Source organism: Pristiophorus japonicus, unplaced genomic scaffold (assembly GCF_044704955.1).
Source record: "Pristiophorus japonicus isolate sPriJap1 unplaced genomic scaffold, sPriJap1.hap1 HAP1_SCAFFOLD_3173, whole genome shotgun sequence".
Lineage (NCBI taxonomy): Eukaryota > Metazoa > Chordata > Chondrichthyes > Pristiophoridae > Pristiophorus > Pristiophorus japonicus.
In genome coordinates this window covers 1-19,198 of record NW_027252970.1, presented here as the reverse complement: position 1 = coordinate 19,198, position 19,198 = coordinate 1, and the positions used below count along the sequence as shown (strand labels likewise).

The 19,198-nt window shown below is 54.0% G+C and overlaps 1 protein-coding gene across 1 annotated transcript; it reads left to right on the top strand.

Moving 5' to 3' along the window:
- Positions 1-4,408: 4,408 nt before the first annotated feature.
- Positions 4,409-18,630, top strand: LOC139249544 (WASP homolog-associated protein with actin, membranes and microtubules-like; the record flags this gene model as incomplete). Its single annotated transcript, XM_070872481.1, has 7 exons — positions 4,409-4,574; positions 6,482-6,651; positions 6,733-6,895; positions 11,301-11,488; positions 17,379-17,465; positions 17,549-17,644; positions 17,958-18,630. Coding segments are annotated over 7 exons (1,326 nt in total), but the record flags the coding sequence as incomplete, so codon positions are not given.
- Positions 18,631-19,198: the final 568 nt, after the last annotated feature.

The following is a 19,198-nucleotide window of genomic DNA, read 5'->3' as shown; positions in this document are numbered from 1 at the left end:
TCTACTCTACTTCCCCCCCCCCTCTCTCCATCCCCCCCCTCTCTCCATTCCCCCCCCCTCTCTCCATCCCCCCCCCTCTCTCCATTCCCCCCCCTCTCTCCATTCCCCCCCCCTCTCTCCATTCCCCCCCCCTCTCTCCTTCCCCCCCCTCTCTCCATTCCCCCCCCCTCTCTCCATTCCCCCCCCCTCTCTCCATTCACCCCCCCTCTCTCCATTCACCCCCCCTCTCTCCATTCACCCCCCCCTCTCTCCCATTCCCCCCCCCTCTCTCCATTCCCCCCCCTCTCTCCATTCCCCCCCCCTCTCTCCATTTCCCCCCCCCTCTCCATCCCCCCCCTCTCTCCATCCCCCCCCCTCTCCATCCCCCCTCTCTCCATCCCCCCCCTCTCTCCATCCCCCCCCCTCTCTCCATTCCCCCCCCCTCTCTCCATCCCCCCCCTCTCTCCATTCCCCCCCCTCTCTCCATCCCCCCCCCTCTCTCCATCCCCCCCCTCTCCATCCCCCCCCTCTCTCCATCCCCCCCCCTCTCTCCATCCCCCCCCCTCTCTCCATCCCCCCCCTCTCTCCATCCCCCCCTCTCTCCTCTCTCCTCCCCCCCCCTCTCTCTCTCTCCCTCCCCCCCTCTCTCTCCCTCCCCCCCTCTCTCCCCTCCCCCCCTCTCTCCATTCCCCCCCCTCTCTCCATCCCCCCCCTCTCTCCTCCCCCCCCCTCTCTCCCTTCCTCCCCCCCTCTCCGCCCTTCCTCCCCCCCTCTCTCCTTCCTCCCCCCCTCTCTCGCCCTTCCTCCCCCCCTCTCTCCTTCCTCCCCCCCTCTCGCCCTTCCTCCCCCCCTCTCTCCCTTCCTCCCCCCCTCTCTCGCCCTTCCTCCCCCCCTCTCTCGCCCTTCCTCCCCCCCTCTCTCGCCCTTCCTCCCCCCTCTCCGCCCTTCCTCCCCCCCTCTCTCGCCCTTCCTCCCCCCCTCTCTCGCCCTTCCTCCCCCCCTCTCTCGCCCTTCCTCCCCCCCTCTCTCGCCCTTCCTCCCCCCCTCTCTCGCCCTTCCTCCCCCCCTCTCTCGCCCTTCCTCCCCCCCTCTCTCGCCCTTCCTCCCCCCCTCTCTCGCCCTTCCTCCCCCCTCTCTCGCCCTTCCTCCCCCCCTCTCTCGCCCTTCCTCCCCCCTCTCTCGCCCTTCCTCCCCCCCTCTCTCGCCCTTCCTCCCCCCCTCTCTCGCCCTTCCTCCCCCCCTCTCTCGCCCTTCCTCCCCCCTCTCTCGCCCTTCCTCCCCCCCTCTCTCGCCCTTCCTCCCCCCCTCTCTCGCCCTTCCTCCCCCCCTCTCTCGCCCTTCCTCCCCCCCTCTCTCGCCCTTCCTCCCCCCCTCTCTCGCCCTTCCTCCCCCCTCTCTCGCCCTTCCTCCCCCCCTCTCTCGCCCTTCCTCCCCCCCTCTCTCGCCCTTCCTCCCCCCCTCTCTCGCCCTTCCTCCCCCCCTCTCTCGCCCTTCCTCCCCCCCTCTCTCGCCCTTCCTCCCCCCCTCTCTCGCCCTTCCTCCCCCCCTCTCTCGCCCTTCCTCCCCCCCTCTCTCGCCCTTCCTCCCCCCCTCTCTCGCCCTTCCTCCCCCCTCTCTCGCCCTTCCTCCCCCCTCTCTCGCCCTTCCTCCCCCCCTCTCTCGCCCTTCCTCCCCCCTCTCTCGCCCTTCCTCCCCCCTCTCTCGCCCTTCCTCCCCCCCTCTCTCGCCCTTCCTCCCCCCCTCTCTCGCCCTTCCTCCCCCCCTCTCTCGCCCTTCCTCCCCCCCTCTCTCGCCCTTCCTCCCCCCTCTCTCGCCCTTCCTCCCCCCCTCTCTCGCCCTTCCTCCCCCCCTCTCTCGCCCTTCCTCCCCCCCTCTCTCGCCCTTCCTCCCCCCCTCTCTCGCCCTTCCTCCCCCCCTCTCTCGCCCTTCCTCCCCCCCTCTCTCGCCCTTCCTCCCCCCCTCTCTCGCCCTTCCTCCCCCCCCTCTCTCGCCCTTCCTCCCCCCCTCTCTCGCCCTTCCTCCCCCCTCTCTCGCCCTTCCTCCCCCCCTCTCTCGCCCTTCCTCCCCCCCTCTCTCGCCCTTCCTCCCCCCCTCTCTCGCCCTTCCTCCCCCCCTCTCTCGCCCTTCCTCCCCCCCTCTCTCGCCCTTCCTCCCCCCCTCTCTCGCCCTTCCTCCCCCCCTCTCTCGCCCTTCCTCCCCCCCTCTCTCGCCCTTCCTCCCCCCCTCTCTCGCCCTTCCTCCCCCCCTCTCTCGCCCTTCCTCCCCCCCTCTCTCGCCCTTCCTCCCCCCCTCTCTCGCCCTTCCTCCCCCCCTCTCTCGCCCTTCCTCCCCCCCTCTCTCGCCCTTCCTCCCCCCCTCTCTCGCCCTTCCTCCCCCCCTCTCTCGCCCTTCCTCCCCCCCTCTCTCGCCCTTCCTCCCCCCCTCTCTCGCCCTTCCTCCCCCCCTCTCTCGCCCTTCCTCCCCCCCTCTCTCGCCCTTCCTCCCCCCCTCTCTCGCCCTTCCTCCCCCCCTCTCTCGCCCTTCCTCCCCCCCTCTCTCGCCCTTCCTCCCCCCCTCTCTCGCCCTTCCTCCCCCCCTCTCTCGCCCTTCCTCCCCCCCTCTCTCGCCCTTCCTCCCCCCCTCTCTCGCCCTTCCTCCCCCCCTCTCTCGCCCTTCCTCCCCCCCTCTCTCGCCCTTCCTCCCCCCCTCTCTCGCCCTTCCTCCCCCCCTCTCTCGCCCTTCCTCCCCCCCTCTCTCGCCCTTCCTCCCCCCCTCTCTCGCCCTTCCTCCCCCCCTCTCTCGCCCTTCCTCCCCCCCTCTCTCGCCCTTCCTCCCCCCCTCTCTCGCCCTTCCTCCCCCCTCTCTCGCCCTTCCTCCCCCCCTCTCTCGCCCTTCCTCCCCCCCTCTCTCGCCCTTCCTCCCCCCCTCTCTCGCCCTTCCTCCCCCCCTCTCTCGCCCTTCCTCCCCCCTCTCTCGCCCTTCCTCCCCCCCTCTCTCGCCCTTCCTCCCCCCCTCTCTCGCCCTTCCTCCCCCCCTCTCTCGCCCTTCCTCCCCCCCTCTCTCGCCCTTCCTCCCCCCCTCTCTCGCCCTTCCTCCCCCCCTCTCTCGCCCTTCCTCCCCCCCTCTCTCGCCCTTCCTCCCCCCCTCTCTCGCCCTTCCTCCCCCCCTCTCTCGCCCTTCCTCCCCCCCTCTCTCGCCCTTCCTCCCCCCCTCTCTCGCCCTTCCTCCCCCCCTCTCTCGCCCTTCCTCCCCCCCTCTCTCGCCCTTCCTCCCCCCCTCTCTCGCCCTTCCTCCCCCCCTCTCTCGCCCTTCCTCCCCCCCTCTCTCGCCCTTCCTCCCCCCCTCTCTCGCCCTTCCTCCCCCCCTCTCTCGCCCTTCCTCCCCCCCTCTCTCGCCCTTCCTCCCCCCCTCTCTCGCCCTTCCTCCCCCCCTCTCTCGCCCTTCCTCCCCCCCTCTCTCGCCCTTCCTCCCCCCCTCTCTCGCCCTTCCTCCCCCCCTCTCTCGCCCTTCCTCCCCCCCTCTCTCGCCCTTCCTCCCCCCCTCTCTCGCCCTTCCTCCCCCCCTCTCTCGCCCTTCCTCCCCCCCTCTCTCGCCCTTCCTCCCCCCCTCTCTCGCCCTTCCTCCCCCCCTCTCTCGCCCTTCCTCCCCCCCTCTCTCGCCCTTCCTCCCCCCCTCTCTCGCCCTTCCTCCCCCCCCTCTCTCGCCCTTCCTCCCCCCCCCTCTCTCGCCCTTCCTCCCCCCCCTCTCTCGCCCTTCCTCCCCCCCCCTCTCTCGCCCTTCCTCCCCCCCCCTCTCTCGCCCTTCCTCCCCCCCCTCTCTCGCCCTTCCTCCCCCCCCCTCTCTCGCCCTTCCTCCCCCCCTCTCTCGCCCTTCCTCCCCCCCTCTCTCTCGCCCTTCCTCCCCCCCTCTCTCGCCCTTCCTCCCCCCCTCTCTCGCCCTTCCTCCCCCCCTCTCTCGCCCTTCCTCCCCCCCCTCTCTCGCCCTTCCTCCCCCCTCTCTCGCCCTTCCTCCCCCCCTTCTCTCGCCCTTCCTCCCCCCCTCTCTCGCCCTTCCTCCCACCCCTCTCTCGCCCTTCCTCCCCCCCTCTCTCGCCCTTCCTTCCCCCCCTCTCTCGCCCTTCCTTCCCCCCCTCTCTCGCCCTTCCTTCCCCCCCTCTCTCGCCCTTCCTCCCCCCCTCTCTCGCCCTTCCTCCCCCCTCTCTCGCCCTTCCTCCCCCCCTCTCTCGCCCTTCCTCCCCCCCTCTCTCGCCCTTCCTCCCCCCCTCTCTCGCCCTTCCTCCCACCCTCTCTCGCCCTTCCTCCCCCCCTCTCTCGCCCTTCCTTCATCAATAATCCCCTGCTGTCTTGCCCTCACCTAAAGGTGCCGGAGCGGTTGGGGGGTGAGTTTATTATCTAGATCGAAGCAACCGATTGGCTATAATACTTGGTGTGCTGAATGTCTGTGACTTTAGCTTCCCATATTGCAGAAATCCTTGGAGTTGGAAGAGTATGGACCAAGGAGGATTCAAGGCCTGCAGAAAGAGGCAGAGGAATGGGCCAGGCGGATGCAGGAAGCAGTTTGCTCAATCCAGGACATAACGGTGGATTACTTTAAAGAGACTGTTAAAGCACTGGCAGGTAAATTGCATCAGAGGAAAGGCAGGTTGTGAGGTGCAGCCTTTGATTTACAATTTTCGCAAATAAAGGGCCTGAAATCCTGGCCTCGTCGGGTCCAGGCGGGGCGGGGCGCTGGGTCAGGTTCGGGCGGGGTGCCAGGTCAGGTCCGGGCTGGGAGCGGGGTCCGGGCGGGGTGGGGCACTGGGTCAGGTCCGGGCTGGGTGCCGGGTCAGGTCCGGGCGCGGCGGGGCACTGGGTCAGGTTCGGGCTGGGAGCGGGCTCCGGGCGGCGTGGGGCACTGGGTCAGGTTCGAGCGGGGTCCAGGCGGGGTGCCGGGTCAGGTTCGGGCTGGGAGTGGGCTCCGGGCGGGGTGCCGGGTCAGGTCCGGGCTGGGAGCGGGGCCCGGGCAGGGCGGGGCATTGGGTCAGGTCCGGGCTGGGAACGGGGTCCGGGCAGGGTGCCAGGTCAGGTCCCGGCGGGGCACTGGGTCAGGTCCGGGCTGGGAGCGGGGTCCGGGCATGGTGCCAGGTCAGGTCCCGGCGGGGCACTGGGTCAGGTCCGGGCTGGGAGCGGGGTCCGGGCGGGGTGTATACGGACCCGGGGTGGCATTGCAAAAGACGGTTTTCAACGCACACTGCGCATGTGCCGAAACCTGTCTTTTCTGATCTGTCAACTTCTGGCTTGACCGCTCGCACGCATATTGGCAGCCAGGCCATTGGCAAGGGCAAGATTGCGGTATTTGCCCATCTCTTGCTCAGCAAATGTTCTGAAAACTCTTGTTCCTGGTAAAAACAGGCACAGCCTACTTTTACCAGAGTAAGAGTTTGAAAAAAAATATAAAAATAACATTTTAAAACAGGTTTATGTTTAAAAACCCTACTCACTAAGGCAAGTTTATTTTAAAACAAATTACAAAACCTTTTTTTAAAAAATCGGAAAGATATATATTTTTTCTAACATTTAAGTTTAATTATGTGAGGTGTGTTTTTTATTTTTTATGTTGTGTTTAGTGTGTTTGTTTTTTTTCTCATTAATAGCCCTGAGAACTCGTAGATACGGAGTTCCCATTGCTATTAATGACAATACTTTACCTGATTGGTTGAGCAGTCACGAGTGACTGCACCTTCTGCATTCGAACCTCGGGGACAGGAGCGCGCTCTGCGGTGCGGGAAGAGAAGGCCTCCCTACCGCAATCGCAGGCGCCTTAGACCACCAGGTACTTTCGTAAAAATTCTTGGGTCGGAGGCAATTGTCCGCGGGAAGCCCCCTGACCGGAATTTCAGGCCCAAAGGCTTTGGTTTCATGGCTGATGTACACATGCAGGAGGGAGACTCCCACCTGTCCCGATAGCTGAAGGTTCAGCTGAGGAGACCACTGCTCACAAGAACAGTGGGCCGAAGATGCGATGGGGAAGATGGTGCAGGGAGGTGTGCGTGTTGCATTGTGTTTGCAAGGGATGAGTTTCTGTGTGCAGTTACCGTAAGGGAAGTAATAATGTACTGGGTTGTGTTTTGTACAGAAAATAGTTTGTGCCTGCACTGTAACCTGATAAACAGCCTGTGACTATTTTCAGTTATTTAAGAATATGATGTGTAATTATTGCATTGTTTTATGAGGTCTAACCCCAGAAGAGTTTAAGACCAGCACATAGCTGCGATAATGAGCTGTTTAATGACGAGAAATAGATGTCCCAGATAGAAAGGGGTAATAATATTTGGACCTAATGGACACCTGCTTGATCTCCTTATTCCTATGGATCTGGTGCAGGGAGCGACGCTGCTTTGACCTATCTAAGCAGCATCTCTGAATAATTCAAATGTGACACACAGCAAAGGCTGAGTGCAAGGTAGGGGATTTGCGAATGTGTGCATAATAAAATGCTTTAGCGCTGATAGCTAACGTTTCTCGCATACCTCTGTACCCCATAGCCATGCAGAAACAGATGGAGGAAGATCGAAATCATTTTGGAAAAGCTGCCTGGGCCAGTGCAGCACCCAGACTGGAGAAACTGAAGTTTATGTTTGCAAAGGAAACCTTGCAACACACGAGGGCAAAGGAGCTGTGCTTCAATCGCAGGAAGACAGAGATTCGTCACAAGGTAAGTCATCGGCACTGCCGCTTATTTATGGCTCTCTCTGCAGGCGTGAAACACTCCCCGCAAAACTGTCTTTTATTTTAGATGGAGTATCTGGACACCGAGGAAGCAGTGGAGACAGTGAATGAGTTAGAAATGCAGTATTATGAAACGCAGTTGGAGCTGTACGATATTCAGCTAGAAATGTTAAAGTATGAGGAGCTGCTCCTTGTCGCACAGTTGGACACCATTCGGCGACAGGTCAGAGGTGAGTGTCGCCTGCTCGGTCCTGTCTGTGATGCGGTGAATCGCGTGACCAGCCCATTCGCCCGTTAACAGCGTCAAATTGGGAGATGTTGCTGAGGGGAATGGCACCACCGATACTGGGGAATGGCCCCACCGATACTGGGGAATGGGGAATGGCCCCACCGATACTGGGGAATGGGGAATGGCCCACCGATACTGGGGAATGGGGAATGGCCCCAACGATACTGGGGAATGGGGAATGGCCCCACCGATACTGGGGAATGGGGAATGGCCCCACTGATACTGGGGAATGGCCCCACCGATACTGGGGAATGGGGAATGGCCCACCGATACTGGGGAATGGCCCCACCGATACTGGGGAATGGGGAATGGCCCACCGATACTGGGGAATGGGGAATGGCCCCACCGATACTGGGGAATGGGGAATGGCCCCACCGATACTGGGGAATGGGGAATGGCCCCACCGATAATGGGGAATGGCCCCACCGATACTGGGGAGTGGGGAATGGCCCCACCGATACTGGGGAGTGGGGAATGGCCCCACCGATACTGGGGAGTGGGGAATGGCCCCACCGATACTGGGGAGTGGGGAATGGCCCCACCGATACTGGGGAGTGGGGAATGGCCCCACCGATACTGGGGAGTGGGGAATGGCCCCACCGATACTGGGGAGTGGGGAATGGCCCCAACGATACTGGGGAATGGGGAATGGCCCCACCGATACGGGGGAGTGGGGAATGGCCCCATTGATACTGGGGAGAGGGGAATGGCCCCACTGATACTAGGGAGCGGGGAATGGCTCCACTGATACTGGGGAGTGGGGAATGGACCCACTGATACTGGAGAGTGGGGAATGGCCCTACCAATATTGGGGAATTACCCCATTGATACTGGGGAGAGGGGAATGGCCCCACTGATACTAGGGAGCGGGGAATGGCCCCACTGATACCAGGGAGCGGGGAATGGCCCCACTGATACCGGGGAGTGGGGAATGGCCCCACTGATACTAGGGAGCGGGGAATGGCCCCACTGATGCTGGGGAGCGGGGAATGGCCCCACTGATACTGGGGAGTGGGGAATGGGCCCCACTGATACTAGGGAGCGGGGAATGGCTCCACTGATACTGGGGAGTGGGGAATGGACCCACTGATACTGGAGAGTGGGGAATGGCCCTACCAATATTGGGGAATTACCCCATTGATACTGGGGAGAGGGGAATGGCCCCACTGATACTAGGGAGCGGGGAATGGGCCCCACTGATACTAGGGAGCGGGGAATGGCTCCACTGATACTGGGGAATGACCCCACCGATACTGGGGAGCGGGGAATGGCCCCACTGATACTGGGGAATGACCCCACTGATACTGGGGAGCGGGGAATGGCCCCACTGATACTAGGGAGCGGGGAATGGCCCCACTGATACTGGGGAGCGGGGAATGGCCCCACTGATACTGGGGAGTGGGGAATGGACCCACTGATACTGGAGAGTGGGGAATGGCCCTACCAATATTGGGGAATTACCCCATTGATACTGGGGAGAGGGGAATGGCCCCACTGATACTAGGGAGCGGGGAATGGGCCCCACTGATACTAGGGAGCGGGGAATGGCTCCACTGATACTGGGGAATGACCCCACCGATACTGGGGAGCGGGGAATGGCCCCACTGATACTGGGGAATGACCCCACTGATACTGGGGAGCGGGGAATGGCCCCACTGATACTAGGGAGCGGGGAATGGCCCCACTGATACTGGGGAGCGGGGAATGGCCCCACTGATACTAGGGAGCGGGGAATGGCCCCACTGATACTGGGGAGTGGGGAATGGCCCCACTGATACTGGGGAGTGGGGAATGGCCCCACTGATACTAGGGAGCGGGGAATGGCCCCACTGATACTGGGGAATGACCCCACCGATACTGGGGAGCGGGGAATGGCCCCACTGATACTGGGGAATGGCCCCACCGATACTGGGGAGCGGGGAATGGCCCCACTGATACTGGGGAATGACCCCACCGATATGGTGAGGAGTAGGGAATAATATGCCAGTAGGTGCCAGCTGCAAAATGCAAACACCTGGATTAGAACGGATGAAGTGCTTGCCTTTGTAAAATGCTCCAAGATATCTCAGCAATCTCCCATTCATACACTGAATTGATTTGAAGTACAGTGACCATTGAGTAGGAAAACCAGCGTCTATTATTTGCCCAGCAATGAGGCTAGTGACCGGTTCTATTGGTGTTGCTTGAAGAAGGGTTGTTGGCCAAGACACCAGGAGAGGACCCTGCTCTGAACAATGTCATTGCATCTTTAAAGTCAACGTTAACTACAGAATAGGTTCAAAAGATGAGTTTGGTTCAAGTGATGTAGAGTCATTGCACTACTTCTCGAAGCTGAGTGACGATTTGGCCAAAGTGGACTGGAAACGGCCACTTGAAAGTAAATCAGTGTCAGGGCAGTGGGAGGCATTCAAGGAGGAGATAGTGAGGGTTCAGAGCAAGTATGTTCCCTCGAGCAAAAAGAGTGGGACTAACCAATCTAGAGCCCCCTGGATGTCAAGGGCCATACAGGGTAGGGTAAAGAAAACTCATGACAGATAAAGAGATCTCTTCCTTGAATGCCTCCCACTGCCCTGACACTGATTTACCTTCAAGTAGCCATTTCCAGTTCACTTTGGCTAAATCAGTACTGCAGAAACCCTAGAAAGTGCAGGGGGGAAAAGTAAAAAGGAAATTAGGAAAGCAAAGAGGGGGCATGAGAAAATATTGGCAAGTAAAATCAAGCAAAGCCCAAAGATGTATTATAAATATATTAAGAGCAAGAGGATAACTAAAGAAAGGGTAGGGCCTATTAGGGACCATAAAAGTAACCTGTGTGTGGAGGCGGAAGACATGGGTATGGTTCTTTATTCATACTTTGCGTCTGTTTTCACAAAAGAGAGGGGTGTTGCAGATACTGCTATCGGGGAGGAGGAGTGTGAAATATTAGATGAAATAAACATAGTTAGAGAGAATGTATTGAGGGGTACAGCAGCTTTGAAAATGGATAAATCCCCAGGCCCAGATGAAATGTATCCCAGGCTATTAAGGGAAGCAAGAGAGGAAATATAGGCTCTGACCACCATTTCTCAATCCTCTCTGCCTACAGTTGTGGTGCTGGGGGACTGGAGGCTTGCTAATGTTGTACTATTGTTTAAAAAGGGAGAAAGGGATAGACTGAGTAATTACAGGCCAGTCAGCCTAACCTCGGTGGTGGAAAAATTATTGGGAAAAATTCTGAGAGACAGGATAAATTTTCATTTAGAAAGACACTGATTAATCAAGGACAATCAGCACGGATGGATTTGTTAAGGGAAGGTTGTATCTGACTAACTTGATTGAATTTTTCGATTTAAGAAGTTTTCAGATGATCCAAAAATTGAGCTTGTGGTTTATAATGAAGAAGAAACCTGTAGACTGCAGGAAGTTATCAGTGGACTGGTCAGGTGGTTAAGAAGGCGTATGGAATACTTGCCTTTATTAGCCGAGGCATAGAATATAAGAGCAGGGAGGTTATGCTTGAACTGTATAAAACACTAGTTAGACCACAGCTAGAGTACTGCGTGCAGTTCTAGTCACCACATTACAGAAAAGATGTGATTGCATTAGAGAGGAAACACAGGAGATTTACGAGGATGTTGCCGGGAGTGGAGAATTTTTGCTATGAGGAAAGATTGGATAGGCTGGGGTTGTTTTCTTTGGAATAGAGGAGGCCCATGGGAGACCTAATTGAGGTATATAAAATTGAGGGGCCAAGTTAGAGTGGATATAAAGCACCTATTTCCCTTAGCAGAGAGGTCAACAACCAGCGGGCATAGATTTAAATGATTGGTAGGAGGTTTAGAGGGGATTTGAGGAGAAATAGTTTCACCTAGAGGTTGGTAGGGATCTGGAACTCACTGCCTGAAAGGGTGGTAGAGGCAGAAACCCTCACCACACTTAAAAAGTACTTGGATGTGCACTTGAAGTACCATAACCTACAGGGCTACGGACCGAGAGCTGGAAAGAGGGATTAGGCTGGGTAGCTCTTTGTCGGCCGGCGCGGACACGATGGACCGAATGGCCTCCTTCTGTGCTGTAAATTTCTATGAAGGCTGGGAGGATGGTGTGAAGACACTGGGTGAATCAGTAGTTAAAGCAAAGGTTCTCTGTGTTGTCCTGGGCGTCCTATCAAACATATTTAGAAATCAGGGCAAGTGCAAACACACTGGAGGATGCAGTTCACCTCCGAGAGCAGGTGAGAAACACAAGCCAAAAATGATACAAGTAGACCCAAAAGTGGGCTAAAAATGTACCCAGATTGGGGGAAAAAATACTCCCATCTAGTTTTTGTATACCTAACAGAAGGTCTTCACTATTCTCAATTCCAGAGAAAGAGGAAGAAGTGGTTTATTACGACACATGTGAAGACCTACAACAGCTTCAGGCCACTGAAGGACTGGGGCTCGTGCACGACACTCGGTCAGCAGAAATTAAAAAACTCTGGCACAAGGCTCACCAGCTGGAGACTAAACGAGGCCGCATTGGGTCTCGGCGATCCTATTTGAGAAATAAGCGGGTAATTACTGAAATCTTGTCAGTCTGTGCAGTGTTGTCTAGTGGAGGTGATTGGATTTATACAACGGCCAGAATTATAAATTCACTAATCTAATAGCGAAGATTATTTTCTCTCACGTGACTTTTGTTCAGCCAATCAATCTTGTTTCAGTCTGTAACTATAACACGAAGCACCCACTTTCAAACCTCATTAAATGTGTTTGTTTCTTGCATGGAAAGCGGCAGTGTTGTTTCCAGTGTATCGGCTGTTTGTGGTCCGACACTCTGGCCATTTCATGGGGGTAAATAAACTGTTGCCCTCATCACTTTATCTGACTTTGCATCAGTCAGCACTAGAACGTCACTGTTATGTCTTTAGATGCTCTAATAATGACTCCACGAGACAATATGTTGTGCTTGAACTGTAGTGACCTTAGTCCATTTAGTGTAACTCCAGAGTGAGGGTCACACCTGGTGGCCTGCCTTTTATACTGGGCCAGGCACACCTGTACAGGTAACCTATGAGTCTCCCACTGCGGTGCCCTCTGGCGGCCCAGTACAAGCTGTAACTATGTAGGATACATGACCGTCACCTTCACCATGTTGATGCTGTCAAGGTTGCAAATTGTTGGCTCTCTGACACGGAAGAACCATTGACTAAGCATTGCGTTACCAAATGGATTGATCAGTGCATCGTGGTCTGCCGTTACGGGGCAGAAGCCACGTATAAGGCATCTGTGTTGAGAGATACCAAGGATACAATCCATTAATGTGTTAAAGGCTGCAAACTGAGTCGTCTTCACACATTTACTAAAGAATACTGTCCAGATTCAACACAATTATGTCTTTTGGTAGATTGGTTCTGACAGCTGGTGTCTTGGCTCCGACACAGAGGCCCCCCTCCGGAATCTGCACTACTTTGGTGTAGTCTTGTGGTGTGTAGTGGGTGTGGGATGTAGAAGGATCGCTACATCTACCGGGTGAAGTCTGTTGAGAAGGCATCCCCCACAAACCACCTTTCCACCAGCCATGCCAGCAGGGTGTAGTAGTGGGAGTGGTTGTGTTAAAAAGTTAGTTTTAGTTTAGCTCCAGGTCAACATTAATCAGCAGGTTATAGAGCCTTGCACAGCACAGGAGTAGAAAACCTCTTACAACTCTACCAATGTGCAATATCATGGTGACATTTTCATGTACCTGCTCCACGTGTAGTTTCCCCAGGACCTATTGATCGGGTGTAGTTTCCCCAGGACCTATTGATCGGGTGTAGTTTCCCCAGGACCTATTGATCGGGTGTAGTTTCCCCAGGACCTTTTGATCGGGTGTAGTTTCATAAGAACATAAGAATATAAAAATTAGGAACATTAGGCCATCTAGCCCCTCGAGCCTGCTCCGCCATTCAACAAGATCAAGGCTGATCTGGCTGTGGACTCCGCTCCACTTACCCGCCCGCTCCCCATAACCCTTAATTCCCTTATTGGTTAAAAATCTATCTATCTGTGATTTGAATACATTCAATGAGCTAGCCTCAACTGCTTCCTTGGGCGGAGAATTCCACAGATTCACAACTCTCTGGGAGAAGAATTCCTTCTCAACTCGGTTTTAAATTGGCTCCCCCGTATTTTGAGGCTGTGCCCCCTAGTTCTCGCCTCCCCGACCAGTGGAAACAACCTCACTGCCTCTATCTTGTCTATCCCTTTCATTATTTTAAATGTTTCTCTAAGATCACCCCTCATCCTTCTGAACTCCAACGAGTAAAGACTCAATCTATCATCATAAGGTAACCCCCTCCAAAGCTAGTATATCCTTCCTTAAGTAAGGTGACCAAAACTGCACGCAGTACTCCAGGTGTGGCCTCACCAATACCCTGTACAGTTGCAGCAGGACCTCCCTGCTTTTGTACTCCATCCCTCTCGCAATGAAGGCCAACATTCCATTCGCCTTCCTTATTACCTGCTGCACCTGCAAACTAACTTTTTGGGATTCGGGTGGCACGATTTAATGTTTTATGTTTTGCAGGTAGACTCTAAAAGAGTTTCATGCACAAGGACGAGAGGTGGGCACCGGAGGGACTGGAGTGCATCATCACGCCCGGCAACCAAATTTTAATTTGATTTTACGTTTTAAAGTTTAATTTGTTTTAAATGCCGGTGCTTTTAGTGACCCCTTCCCTTTTATAGGGGGCACTGGAAAATTGTGATTTTAGTGCCCAAAAAAAAACACAAAAAAAAAACAAAAAAAGGAAAAAAAAGGGCCTTGTAAATGTCTGGTGTGTCACCCAGGTCGGGTGGCACGATTTAATGTTTTATGTTTTTGCAGGTAGACTCTAAAAGAGTTTCATGCACAAGGATCCCCAGGTCCCTCTGCACCGCAGCATGTTGTAATTTCTCCCCATTCAAATAATAATCCCTTTTACTGTTTTTTTTTCCCAAGGTGGATGACCTCACATTTTCCGACATTGTATTCCATATGCCAAACCTTAGCCCATTCGCTTAACTTATCTAAATCTCCTTGCAGCCTCTCTCTGAACTCTACACAACCCGCTTTCCCACTAATCTTTGTGTCATCTGCAAATTTTGTTACACTACACTCTGTCCCCTCTTCCAGGTCATCTATATATTGTAAACAGTTGTGGTCCCAGCACCGATCCCTGTGGCACACCACTAACCACCGATTGCCAACCTGAAAAGGACCCATTTATCCCGACTCTCTGCTTTCTGTTAGTTAGCCAATTCTCTATCCATGCTAATACATTTCCTCTGACTCCGCGTACCTTTATCTTCTGCAGTAACCTTTTGTGTGGCACCTTATCGAATACCTTTTGGAAATCCAAATACATCACATCCATCGGTATACCTCTATCCACTGTGCTCGTTATATCTTCAAAGAATTCCAGTAAATTAGTTAAATATGATTTCCCCTTCATGAATCCATGTTGTGTCTGCTTGATTGCAATATTCCTATCTAGATGTCCCGCTATTTCTTCCTTAATGATAGCTTCAAGCATTTTCCCCACTACAGATGTTAAACTAATCGGCCTATAGTTACCTGCCTTTTGTCTGCCCCCTTTTTTAAACAGAGGCGTTACATTAGCTGCTTTCCAATCCACTGGTACCTCCTCAGAATCCAGAGAATTTTGGTAGATTATAACGAATGCATCTGCTATAACTTCCGCCATCTCTTTTAATACCCTGGGATGTATTTCATCAGGACCAGGGGACTTGTCTACCTTGAGTCCCATTAGCCTGTCCAGCACTACCTCCCGAGTGATAGTGATTGTCTCAAGGTCCTCCCTTCCCACATTCCCGTGACCAGCAGTTTTTGGCATGGTTTTTGTGTCTTCCACTGTGAAGACTGAAGCAAAATAATTGTTTAATGTCTCAGCTATTTCCACATTTCCCATTATTAAATCCCCCTTCTCATCTTCTAAGGGACCAACATTTACTTTAGTCATTCTTTTCTGTTTTATATATCGGTAAAAGCTTTTACTATCTGTTTTTATGTTTTGTGCAAGTTTACTTTCATAATCTATCTTTCCTTTCTTTATTTCTTTCTTAGTCATTCTTTGCTGTCGTTTAAAATTTTCCCAATCTTCTATTTTCCCACTAACCTTGGCCACCTTATACGCATTGGTTTTTAATTTGATACTCTCCTTTATTTCCTTGGTTATCCCTTCTCTTACCGCCCTTCTTTTTCACTGGAATATATTTTTGTTGAGCACTATGAAAGAGCTCCTTAAAAGTCCTCCACTGTTCTTCAATTGTGCCACCGTTTAGTCTGTGTTCCCAGTCTACTTTAGCCAACTCTGCCCTCATCCCACTGTAGTCCCCTTTGTATAAGCATAGTACGCTCGTTTCTGACACAACTTCCTCATCCTCAATCTATTACAAATTCAACCATAGTGTGATCACTCATTCCGAGAGGATCTTTTACTAGGAGATCATTTATTATTCCTGTCTCATTACACAGGATCAGATCTAAGATAGCTTGCTCCCTTGTAACATACTGTTCTAAGAAACAATCCCGTATTCATTCTATGAATTCCTCCTCAAGGCTACCCCGTGCGATTTGATTTGACCAATCGATATGTAGGTTAAAATCCCCCATGATTACTGCCGTTCCTTTTTCACTTGCCTCCATTATTCCCTTGATTATTGCCCGCCCAACTGTGAAGTTATTATTTGGGGGCCTATAAACTACGCCCACCAGTGACTTTTTTCACTTACTCTCTCTAATCTCCACCCACAATGATTCAACTTTTTGGTTCATTAGAGCCAATATCGTCTCACAACTGCCCTGATATCATCCTTTATTAACAGAGCTACCCCACCTCCTTTCCCTTCTTGTCTGTCTTTCTGAATTGTCAGATACCCCTGTATGTTTAATTCCCAGTCTTGGCCACCCTGCAACCATGTTTCAGTAATGGCCACCCATTTGTAATGATTTCTGCCGTCAACTCATTTACTTTGTTTCGAATGCTGCGTGCGTTTAGGTAAAGTGTTTTAATACTAGTTTTCAAACCATGGTTTTTAGTTTTGACCCCTCCTGCAGCCCCTTTATATTCATACATATTGTCCCTTCCTATCACGCTGTGGTTTACACTTACCCCAGTGCTATTCTGCTCTGTTGCCTCCTGCCTTTTGCATTCTTTCTTGGAGTTCTGTTCATCTGAGCTCTCACCCACTCTAACTAGCTCAGAGCCCTCTCCTGGGTTCCTATCCCCCTGCCAAGCTAGTTTAAAGCCCTCCCAACTGTACTATCGAAACCACCCGCGAGAACATTGGTCCCGTCTCTGTTGAGGTGTAACCTGTCCGACTTGTAAAGGTCCTACCTACCCCAGAAGCGGTCCCAATTGTTCAGGAAACTAAAGCCTTCCCTCCTACACCAATGCCCCAGCCACGTATTTATCTGACTAGCCTTCCTATTTCTACCCTCACTAGTACGTGGCACTGGCAGTAATCCCAAGATTACCACCTTTTGAGGTCCTGGCTTTTAATCTTACTCCTAGCTCCCTAAACTCAGCTTTCAGGACCTCACCCCTCTTTCTACCTATGTCGTTGGTACCAATGTGGACCACAACCACTGGCTGTTCCCCTTCCCTCCCCAGAATGCCCTGCAGTCGCTCAGTGACATCATTGACCCTTGCACCAGGGAGGCAACACACCATCCTGATGTCACTTTTGCTGCCGCAGAAGTGCCTATCCGCTCCCCTAACTATTGAATCTCCTACCACTATAGCCCTTCCCGTCTTCTTCCTCCCCCTGTGCAGCTGAGCCACCCACGGTACCCGATCAACAGGTCCTGGGGAAACTACACTCGATCATTGATTGGGTGTTGTTTCCCCAGGACCTATTGATCGGGTGTAGTTTCCCCAGGACCTATTGATCGGGTGTAGTTTCCCCAGGACCTTTTGATCGGGTGTAGTTCCCCCAGAACCTTTTGATCGGGTGTAGTTCCCCCAGGACCTATTGATCGGGTGTAGTTCCCCCAGGACCTATTGATCGGGTGTAGTTTCCCCAGGACCTTTTGATCGGGTGTAGTTCCCCCAGGACCTTTTGATCGGGTGTAGTTCCCCCAGGACCTATTGATTGGGTGTAGTTCCCCCAGGACCTATTGATTGGGTGTAGTTCCCCCAGGACCTATTGATCGGGTGTAGTTTCCCCAGGACCTATTGATCGGGTGTAGTTTCCCCAGGACCTATTGATCGGGTGTAGTTCCCCCAGGACCTATTGATCGGGTGTAGTTTCCCCAGGACCTATTGATCGGGTGTAGTTCCCCCAGGACCCATTGTACTCCTCCGGGTGAGAATTCATCTCATTAGAAGAATGAAGAAGATCCCACGATAGATAACCATTGTGTAGAAAGTCCGGATACCATCGCCAGCCTTAGGATCTAACCGTACTTTCTGTTAATAGGATCAGTGTGAGGAATCTCGACGAGTGAAGGAGAAGCGGGATCAAGGTGCTGAGGCGCGTGCCCGACAACATCACAGTATTCAGCTGGTGAGTGATGACAAAGCCTGGCTTGTAGGGAGTGGAATCCGGAGATGGTTTAGAGACTCACTCTGTAAACTGTGTTTATGCAGAAACACGACCAGAAGAAGGAAGAAGGCAAGAGGAGGCGGGAGTGGGTGAGCCTTGAGCGGGAGAAGACTTTGCAGAGGCTCCGTACATTCAAGGAGGTGGAGATTGATGCCGCCGTTTTGGTTTTTCATTCTTAATTCTAGTTTTGTGAGCTTGGAGATTGTTTGGGATGGGGCGCTGTAATTACCCAGCCCGGAGCTGGTCTTCCTCTGACACTTGCCCACTCGCTCCTGCTGGTGAAATTCCCATCCGCTGGGTGTGGCAGAGTGAGGGAAGCCCAACATGCGATGCCAAGTCCCTCTCATTACAGGCTCTTCCTGTATTTTATACAGACTGTAAATAAAACATTTAGATTTACTTTTCAGTCGCAGATTTTGTGTTTATAGTTTTAAAAAACTTCTTCTATTCCAGAAATCGTCGGCACCGATTGTATTTAAACCTCGTTCCCAAGCTCCCGGGATGCAGAGACAATTCACACCGTCATCCTCCGTATCGGACCAGCCAGCGTCCCTCCTCGATCATTCTGCCAGCAAGAAACGATGGGGAACCAGAACCTCAAAAGTGCCCAAGAACAGCCATCAAACTCCCGCCGATATTACGGTGCAAATCTTCTTCCCGGCAGCTGTATCTCCGGGACAGGCGGAGACACGCGGTGTTTCCTCAGGAGTGCCTCCCCCTCCCCCGCCCCCGCTCCCGCCCCCGCCCCCACTCCCACCTCCTGTCCCCACGACTTTCCTGCGCCACAAGAGCACTTCAGTTGATGCTGACCAGGGTCAACCTCTTGTCTTCTCCGCAGAGAATTCAGCAAAAAAATCCCTGAAGGAAAATATAGGTAAACAAATCGCAGCATCAAATCTTTCTATATGAAAAACGTTGTGACTTTTTTAAAAATGGTAAAACAGAGATGTACAGTTTAAAACCCATTTTTAGGCTGTTGCCTTGTTGAGGGGATGAGATGACACTAAATTTAAAACTCAATAATGCATCAGGATTATAACACTGTCCACCTCTCCCTCCCTCTCTCTCTCCACCTCTCCCTTCCTCTCTCTCTCCACCTCTCCCTTCCTCTCTCTCTCCACCTCTTCCTCCCTCTCTCTCTCTCTCTCTCCATCTCTCCCTCCCTCTCTCTCTCCACCTCTCCCTCCCTCTCTCTCTCCACCTCTCCCTGCCTCTCTCTCTCTCCACCTCTCCCTCCCTCTCTTTCCACCTCTCCCTCCCTCTCTCTCTCTCTCTCCACCTCTCCCTCCCACTCCCCCTCTCTCGACCTCTCTCTCCCTCTCTCTCTCTCTCTCTCCATCTCTCCATCTCTCCCTCTCTCTCTCCACCTCTCCCTCCCTCTCTCTCCACCTCTCCCTCCCTCTCTCTCCACCTCTCGCTCCCCCCCTCTCTCTCTCTCCCTCCCTCTCTCTCTCTCTCTCTCTCTCCCTCTCTCTCTCCCTCCCTCTCTCTCTCTCCACCTCTCACTCCCTCTCTCTCTCTCTCTCTCTCTCTCTCTCTCCACTTCTCCCTCCCTCTCTCTCCACCTCCCTCTCTCTCTCTCTCTCTCCACCTCTCCCTCCCTCTCTCTCTCTTTCTCTCTCCACCTCCCACTCCCTCTCTCTCTCCACCACTCCCTCCCCTCCACTCTCTCCACCCGCCCCTCCCATAACCCC